The sequence below is a fragment of the Podarcis liolepis genome (assembly GCF_965112155.1).
Source record: "Podarcis liolepis genome assembly, chromosome: 5".
Taxonomy (NCBI): Eukaryota; Metazoa; Chordata; class Lepidosauria; order Squamata; family Lacertidae; genus Podarcis; species Podarcis liolepis.
In genome coordinates this window covers 3,026,777-3,036,395 of record NC_139556.1, presented here as the reverse complement: position 1 = coordinate 3,036,395, position 9,619 = coordinate 3,026,777, and the positions used below count along the sequence as shown (strand labels likewise).

Below are 9,619 nucleotides of genomic sequence, written 5' to 3'. Positions count from 1 at the left end.
AGTTTTGCTAGCCTACCCTTTAGGTTTTGTATGTTTTGCAAGCAGATTGAGTTGCAGAGATGGCTCTGTGCCAGATCAGTTGGAACAAGATGCAGTGAGAAAACCTGTCTTTCTGCATTGCTGCTGCTTCTTCATCCTTTTTTTTAAAGCAAGAAAAATATTTCACCCATTAGTTTCCACAACAGTATTTTCTGAAGCTAGCAACTGATCGTTCTGTATGTTTGAGCACCGTTGAGTGACAGCTGCTTTGCTGTTATAGATATTTTGCAGAGAGTTATTGGATAAATCAGACCACTAGTATATCATACATGATTTCAGCTGCAGTCGTGTATTTTATGCTCATTCCACACAAACGAGAAGAGTTTAGAGAAAGTCTGTTTTGCCCACAGAGCATTTGATTAAGATCAGTCCTGCAACTCATCATATCTGTGCCGGAGGCTGGCTGGCTCCCGTATCTGTATCCTCTTCCACATCCTGAACCAGCCCCAGGCTAAGTTAAGAATAATGGTGAAACCTGGAGTGTACTTAAATTCCAAGTCCTTACTATGCAGACAGTTTGCTCCTGCAGTGGACCAAACCCTGCTGGCTATTTCTGCCTTGTGTCAACATGAAAATTTATCAAGTTGGCAGCAAACAGCAGCTTTGAAGAGAGCAATTTTGCAAGCCTCATTGAGGACCTCTCTGGTTGATGTTCACATTTTTAAAATAATTCACACTCCCCCCCCCCCAAACCCCCACCACCACATGTAATGTCAGGTTGCCATTCATCTGGAATTTCCCAAACAAAGACAGAATTCGCCCCTCGTAAACAGTGTCCGGGCGGAAATCACTGGAATGTCCAGGAAAACCCGGACAAATGGCAGCCCATGTCGGAAGTGTAGTTTTTCCTTTAAAAAAACTCCAAACCTATTTTTTTTAAAAAGATTTTGCACACACACAAAAAACCCCCTCAACAATTTGACCCCCGCCCCAAACCCCAAAAGTTCGACAGCATCTGTGTCCAGATTTTCACTTTTCAAATTATGGGAACCCCATGTAATGTCACATGTAATGTTTATTTGGGATAATCATTATTACCCAGTACATATGACAGTGTGAAGTGAAAGAGTCCCTACTTGTGGAAGTTTCATATTGATGATTACATGCGGAATAATCTTTTTGTGCAGCCTTTTATTTATTTATTCTAATTTTCTAATTAGTTTTCCAATTTATAACAAACAAAAAACATCAAGAACAAACAAACAAACAAACAAACAGCAAACATTTATCTTTGCTATAATAATTCCACTTTTGTTAACATTGTTGAATGACTTCCTAGAATCCCCCCAGCTGAGTTTCCATATACTCCTTTGTAGCAGTTTTCCAAAACTATTTTCACATAAAATTTACTTAGTCAATTTACATCTTTCTTTCTTTTCATTTTAACATTAACATAGTATTTTACAACATCACAAATTTAAATCCTAGGCCTATCTGATACTTGCAAGTAATTCTGTTTATGTTATCTTAACATATTTAGCTAAATAGTCTTTAAATTTCTTCCACTCCTCTTGGTGCTCCTCCTCCCTCTGGTCACGGACTCTTCCGGTCAGGTTGGCTAGCTCCCAAAAATCCATCATCTTCATTTGCCATTCCTCCACTCTTGGTACTTCTTGAAGGTTCTAATTTTTGGCCAACAAAATTCTAGCTGCAGTTGTGGCATACAAAAACAATCTAACATCTTTCTTGGGCAATTCCAAAACTATTATTCCAAGTAGAAAGGCTTCTGGTTTCTTAATAAATGTATATTTCAACATTTTTTCATTTCATTTGTTCCGCCTTTTAGGTCTCTAGGATGGTGGCTGTATAATGTCTTACCATGGTAGCCATAGGGCCCTGGGTGCCTGAGCACCCATATTTCCCACGCAGGGGCTGGGCACCCACAAATTGCAGCAGCAAGCACACGGGACACTGCAGGGCGTGTGCATGCAATGCCAGCACTCTACTGCATGCCATAGTAGGTTTCCTTCTCTAGCAAAATGAGAAAACTTTAATATGAACCTACTGGAAATCAAGGCCATGCGTATCTTTAAAAAAAGAAAAGAAAAGTGAAATTGTCTTGAGTGAAAGGGAAAGGCATGCTAGTTTTCATGCGTATTTCTCTTTTGGAATTTAAACAAAGCAAAAAAAAAATCACAAAGGTCTGAAACTGCTTATGAGCAGTAGTTTCATGGAGTTTAGTGAATTACTCATGTGGTTTCAGCATGGTGGCCTGGATTTGACAAGAGTTAAATACAGGTTCGGATACAGACGGGGAGTGGGGATCTGAAATCTGCATTTGAAGTTCCATGTGGTTTGTTCTGTGTTCAAGTAAGTGTCTTATCAAATCAAATTCATGAAATCCAGTATGGATTAGCAAGAGTCATCAGCAACAAAGCAAACCTTTCAACTGTGCTGCTTCTTGGAAAAGTTTAAACTGTGCCTTTTAACAGACACCTCAGCTATTGTGCAGTGTTCATGTGGGCAGAGAGAGGCTCATGTGCAGAGAGTGCGATATTTTCTTTGTTTGCATGTAAAGCCTAGTTCAACTGAGAAAATATGATCCTTTCAGCAGAAGATTCCAGATGACATTCCATGGCGAAACACTGGTGCGCCTCTCTGCCCTGGTCTTTAACACCAGACAGAAATATATTTTAGGATCTGACACTTTCTATTGACTGAAGTTAGTCTGAAGTGATTCTAATGTTGCATCTTTAAATTGTTGAAACTTACCCTGGGATCTCATGGTGAGAAGGACGGGTGAGAAATCTGAATGAAAGTGCATGGTTGATGATAACATAAATAAGTAAAATCAAGTGCCTTGACAAGGGCTTAGGTATAGGCATTAGAGAGCTGCAACTAAATGCCTCCTAAACATAAACTCAAAGAAAGTGTGAAAGGGAGGGCTCCTTTTCCTCAGTTAAAAATGTCTGCAATTTTTCAAGGACATAAGAAACACAGGGTCAATAATAGCAAAAAATCCACCTGAAGAGACATTAAAAGCGAATGTCTCCTTTGCAGATGAAACTTTCAAATAATTTCAGGGAAGCCTCAATAGTTCCAGTGAAACTAGGAAGGGGTCTGGTTGACATAGTGTCCCTGGACCTCTCCAAACTGAGTGAATGAGTGGTAAAATGGCAAATGCAATTCAGTATAAGCAAGTGCAAATATATATTTCAATTTCACCTGTATTTCACCTAATTTCATGGGGGCTAAACTAGCGGTGACTGACCAGAAATGAGCCCTTGGGGCTTGTAGTGGATGGCTTGATGAAGATGCTGTCCCAGTATGCAGCAGCTGTGGGAAAAGCAAATTCCACCTGAGGGCTTATTAGGAAAGGCATTGAAAATAAGCTGCGGGTGTCATAATGCTGCTATACAAACTGCATTTGGAACACTGTGTACATGTCTAGTCACCTCACCTTAAAAAGGATGCTGTAGCTGGGGTTCTGCCCAACACTGTAGGTGCCTGGCGCGTGCATGTGATGTCGCATGGCAGGAGGACGCCCAGTGAGCCCTGACACAGCTGTGACGGACGCCATCGGGCCCTCCCGCTGCAGCGACAGGCTCCGTTGGATCCTCTGCCTGACAGAGTCTACCACTGCAGTGGGAGGGCCCAGCCTGCCGCAGCCGTGGCAAGCCCTGTTGGGCTTTTGGGAGGGTGCAATAGGCCCCGTTGGGCCTCCTCCAACAGTGCGGCCCCCTCACTGAAAATTTGGGGAGGGCTTCAACTCAACAGCTCTGCAGAGATGGCTCCCCTGTATTGTAGGATTGGAAAAGGTTCTGAAAAGAGCAACCAAAATAATCGAGGAGATGAAGTTACTCCCCTATTAGGAAAGGTTGCAGCATTTGGGACTTTTTAGTCTACAGAGAAGGCAAGCAAGAGGTGACATGAGAGAAGTTTTTAAGATTATGCATGCCATGGAGAAAGCAGAGAAACATTTTTCTCCCTCTCTCATAACAAAGCTGGATGTTGGAAGACTCAGGACAGAGAAAAGAGTATTTCTTCACACAGTGCATGGTTAAAGTGTGGATCTGGCTCCCACGGGAGGCCGCCATGGCCACCAACCTGGGTGGAGTTAAGAGAAGATTAGACAAATTTGTGGAGGACAAGACTATCACTGGCTGACAAAATAAGACTGTTCCTTTTAATCAACTTGTGGAGAAAACTCGGAGGTGACAGAAAAGGAAAATGAATAAATGACAAATATGAGAAGATGGGACTGGAAACATCATTGCAGTAAGGAAAGCAGCACGAATTTGGATCTTTGGATTCCTGACGATCGAGGAGCATGGGTACCCCCCACAAAAAAATATATATCTTAATTTGGAAAACATTTGGACTTTATGATGTGTATTGATACAATTTGGACTAATTGGTATGATATGTTTAATTTGGAAATGGAAACTTAATAAAAATTATTGGGGGGGGGGAGACTATCAATGGCTCTTAGCCACGGTGGCTGGGTTCCACTTCCACTGCCAGAAACAGTCTGCTTCTGAATACCAGTGTGGGCCACTGTGAGAGGAGGGTGCTGGACTGGAGGGCCCCCCCAGAATGTCCATCTGAGATTCTTATGAGGTTCACACCTGAAAAACCAAACCCATCTGTGTAGGAGGTGGAGAGAAGTCAACACTTCGTTCTCAGCTTGTAGGTGTGTCAAGTGTTTCTCATCTACATTTGTCACTTAGCTATGATGATCAGAAAAACATCATTCATAGCGTTTATTCAGTTCCCAATCTATGTGCCAGGGAGCATTACTGCTCTGTGGCATAACGGTTAGGCATGCCCTGGGAACAAAAATAACAATGAGCGGCTGCTGTGAGCCCACAGCACTCAGCTGCAGAGGGGGGTGCCCACAGTGTCTCTGTATCATGGGGGGCTGGGGGGGCCATAGCCCAAGGCACATTTTTTTTAAGGGGACGCAACCAGGCTGTCTCATTGAGGGAAGCCTCGCCTGGCCCAGCCTTTGGGGCAGCAGCAGCTCCTTCTCCTGAGAGCCACCCATGGACCAGCTGAGAGGGAGGGGCAGGGTGCAGTTCCAAGCCAGCCACTGTTCCCCTCCTGGGCCAATTCCCTCCTGAGCAAGGGGCAGAAGTGGCATAGAAGTGGTGGCAGTATTGCCGCCCTTCTCCTTCACTGAGCTAGCTGGACCAATAATTTAATCTGATAAAAGGCAACTTCTTATGTTCTTGTTGAATTGCTTCCAAATCGATTTTAACACCCAGAGGTTTTCTTCTCATAAATCTTCACTATCACAAAGAAAGAAGCAGATCTTCAGACTTTATTTTGTTTTTCAAATTCTTTAATGTACAGTGTTTTGAGTTCTGCCATTACTAATTACTGTAAACCACAGTGTTGTGTTTGTAGCATTCAAAATTGGTTGTGGATTCTCTCCCCCCCTCCCCCAAACTCTTTGATGCTAAACTACAGTTTATTTCCCACCAGAAGAGCAGTTCATAATCTCTTCACCCTTTGAGGCAAGGCTGGCATAGCTTTCAGTTTGTCTTTCATCCAATATTGTGTTTTCTCTGTCTTTTCCCCTTTGTGGTCAGCAGGCATTGCTCAGTCCTGATGGGCCCTTGACTGCAAAACACACCTCCACTTGAGCAAGTCTTTGGACATTAGGAATTCATGTCAAATTGTCAGAAGAAACTTCAAGATGATGAACACCCGACATAAAACATGGGCTGCTGGGGGGGGGGAGGTCCCTCCCAAACATGTGGCGAATCAGAACTTAGGGGAATGGGAAGTGCTAAGGTGATGTGATCAATGCACTGTTTTGTAAGTGGATGCAGGAATCCTGATGCACACAGTGAGCATCATCTTCCTATAAGGACCACTATGTTCATCTGTGGGGTGGGGGGTAGAAAATGTGTGCATTGCAAACAGGACAGGAAAATTGGCTTCCAGGTGGAAAAATCAAAATTAGAAACTGAACTGTTAGAACCCAATACTAAGAACTTATCTAGAATGTACAACTTGCTGTTGAAATGGAACACACAGGAAGAAACAGTTAAATCGGCTATGATTAAGTGGGCTCAGGATGTTGGACATAACATTATGTCAGCTGACTGGGAGTGGTTATGGAACACCGGTATTAAATTTACGGCATGCAATGCCTTAAAGGAAAACATTATGAAAATGGTATACAGGTGGTACATGACCCCAGTTAAGCTGGCAAAAATCTATCATTTGCCTGATAATAAATGTTGGAAGTGTAAAGAGACTGAAGGTACCTTTTATCACCTTTGGTGGACATGCCCGAAGATTAAGGCCTTCTGGGAAATGATCTATAATGAAATGAAAAAGGTACTTAAATGCACCTTTCCTAAAAAGCCAGAGGCCTTCCTCTTGGGCATTGTCGGCCAATTGGTGACAAAGAAGGACAGAACTTTCTTTATGTATGCTACAACAGCAGCAAGAATACTTATCGCAAAGTATTGGAAGACACAAGATTTACCCACTCTGGAAGAATGGCAGATGAAAGTGATGGACTATATGACACTGGCCGAGATGACAGGCAGAATCCGTGATCAACGAAAAGAGACGGTGGAAGAAGACTGGAGAAAATTTAAAAGTTATCTTAAGGACCACTATAAACTTAACGAATGCTAAAAATGTTGTGGTTTTCAGAAACAAAGGGGTACAGGGATATAAGGTTAGAATATAAAAAAAAAAAGGACTAAGATGACAGAGATTTGAAAGCAACAATTGGGAGTTGCTAGTTGAAGTATGGACATTGGGATGCAGAGAGGGGGGGTATGGGGAAGTCCAAGAAAAGAGGTTTATATGAAAATATGTTTGAAACTATGCGTGTTTGTTTGTTTCTTTTAGTGTTTGTTTGTCTTATTAAAATTTTGTAAAACCAATAAAAATTTTATAAAAAAAGAAAGAAAATGTGTGCATTGCAGCTTGCACATGGAAGAGTTCCTCATACAGTCAGAGCATGGATGAATTAATATGGTTAATTAGAAAAGTTGCATAACTGAGTATGGAGAAAAGGATTTTCAAGGGGGCATTATGTTATAATATAGACACACACACATATACTGTTTCAGTGTTGTTCAAAATAATTTTAAATAACTCTATAGACATTTCAATGATATACAATAATATAACTTAATTGAATCACTCAGTTGTACTCAACAAATACTATTAATATATTTACAATATATTGTGCCATAAGACCGAATATGGAAGTATGATATCCACGGAGGACACATCAAATTTCATGAATCAAAGGGGGGGGGGTTGCAGTTTTATTGAGAGATCTGCATGACTGTGCGGTGGTGATGTTTCAGAGGAGCTGCAGTCATTTATTGTGAAGTGGAATTGGAATTGGATACATGTATGTTTGGAAAGACATTTGGGGTATGTGGCTTTTTGGGTGCTCATATGGAAACTCATCAGCAAATCTGCTCCACAAATGGAGCTGCCATTTCCACAAATGGTTATTTAAAAATTGGAATTAAGCTTGCCTAGGGCATTTAAAACAAACAAACAAACAAAAAAACAAACAAAAAAACACCTTTATCTCACTTGCCATCTTACAATACGAACCACCAATGGAAAACACACAAAGAAGAAAAGTATGTTCTTTACTGTTGAATTTAGCTCATACTAGAGCTGCAATGAATTTGCTCTCATTGGATTATTAAATCATATATTCTCTAAATAGTCTCTGAATACTAAAAAGTTGGTCAAATATTCATCATCTGTGGCTGACATCCTATTATATTTCATTTCAGTATTTACTACATTTTACTGGATCTCAGTAGTTGATGTTTGACTGTTTTGGATAGTTGGGATAAATTTGGTATTCGACAGCTAGATAGGCTACGAGGTCTCATGTCTGATGCCTGTCAGAGCAATCAAGAGATGCTAACAACTCTGTGACTGTATTCCTAGAGGACTGAGTGATGGCTCCACCATCTCATCCAGGGCCCTGCCAGGCTCACATCAGCAAGGTGGAAGTGAGGAGCAACAATACTCTTATGGGACTTCTGGCTGAGAAGCAAGTGTGGCAAGTCACCTCTCCCGGTGTGCCTAGCTTCGTGGGGAACCTGGATGGAGATGGGGGCAGTGGGGGCTGGCATGCTCTCCCAATGATGTTGGAAGGGGGTGAACTCACAGACATCTGGAAATGTCTGCTGGGGTCAGAGATGGAGGTTGTGGGGGCAGGACGCAGAGTTACGGCAACTTCATCCATTGCAAGCTCTGGTCTCTTTTGTGCATGTGCTGCAAAGTTCCTTCGAATTAGGATAATTGGGCATAAAGTTAAGGCACTCTTCAGAGAAGATGTGAAATAAACAAGCTGCTGGGAGCTTGAGGTTTCTGAATGAAAGTAATAAACACACCACTTTTTATGTGTTTATGAGCCCCTCCTGTTAAAAGGAAGAAAAGATTACAAATGAGGACCTTGGAGTTTAAATTAGCCTTGCCTCAATGAACAGTGGTTAAAGAAATTATGAGTGTATAGCTGGTGAAAAGATGGCAGAGAAGGAGAGACTGTGTTCTTTTTCTTATACTTTCTAAGGGATCACAACTCACCCACCAGTAGAGTGAGGAAATAAATTTAAGCACAGGACAGTGGAAGCGATGGCAGTTTGTGAGAAGCAATAATTTGGGAACTGTGTTGTAAAGAAACCGTTTGGGTGAAGATGGGGCAGGGGGAGGGACTGTTTATGCTTTTCCATTTTACCAAGGGATTTACCCACCTCCTCCCAGAACAAGAAATAAAGAATTTGAAATAAAGACCACAGGAGGTGAAATAAAGATGGAAGTGACAGCATTGCTAAAAACAAGAGAGGCTTGGACTTTGTTTGAAAGAATAAAATGAAATTCAGCAGAGAAATGGTGATGGGGAGGGGACTAACTCCATCTTTTTAAGTACAGTAGTAGATAGGTAGCCGTGTTGGTCTGCCATAGTCAAAATAAAAAATTCCTTCCAGTAGCACCTTAAAGACCAACTAAGTTAGTTCTTGGTATGAGCTTTCGTGTGCATGCACACTTCTTCCGATACACTGAAACAGAAGTTGCCAGATCCTTCTATATAGTGAGAAGGTGGGGAGGGGTGTTACTCAGAAGGGTGGTGGGAATGGGAGATAGGCAACACCATTACTGGCCCCAACAACATCACACATACCATCTCGGGACTATTTAATTGCTCATCGTCTAACATTGTGTATGCCATCAAATGCCAACAGTGTCCTTCAGCTCTCTATATTGGACAAACAGGCCAAACCTTACGCCAAAGAATAAACGGACATAAATCTGACATCAAGAATCACAAAACAGAGAAACCAGTAGGAGAACACTTCAATCTCCCAGGACATTCTATACAAGATCTCAAAGTAGCTGTTTTACTACAAAGGAATTTCAGAAATAGACTGGAAAGAGAAGCTGCTGAATTACAACTCATTACCAAACTTAAAACCATGGAAAGACCTGGGCTGAACAAAGACATTGGATTCTTATCTCACTATACATGACTAAACCATTTCTCACCTTCTCACCTCTTGCCTTTTCCTGTAAGACCTATTACAGTCGTTAAGAGTCGTCAACAGGCTCTCTCAGCTATCTGCCTATCTCCCATTCC

The 9,619-nt window shown here is 41.7% G+C and overlaps 1 protein-coding gene across 2 annotated transcripts in view; it reads right to left on the bottom strand.

Moving 5' to 3' along the window:
* Positions 1–1,296: 1,296 nt before the first annotated feature.
* Positions 1,297–9,619, bottom strand: part of WNT7B (Wnt family member 7B) — a 131,329-nt gene continuing 123,006 nt past the window's right edge. The window contains exon 6 of one of the 2 annotated variants that reach the window (XM_083503528.1): positions 1,297–3,315. In XM_083503528.1, the coding sequence (XP_083359654.1) occupies positions 3,088–3,315 (228 nt within the window). In that variant the 3' untranslated portion in view covers positions 1,297–3,087. Of the gene's footprint in view, positions 3,316–5,087; positions 5,605–9,619 lie in introns of those variants that run through there. The other variant, XM_083503531.1, reaches the window with a different exon arrangement.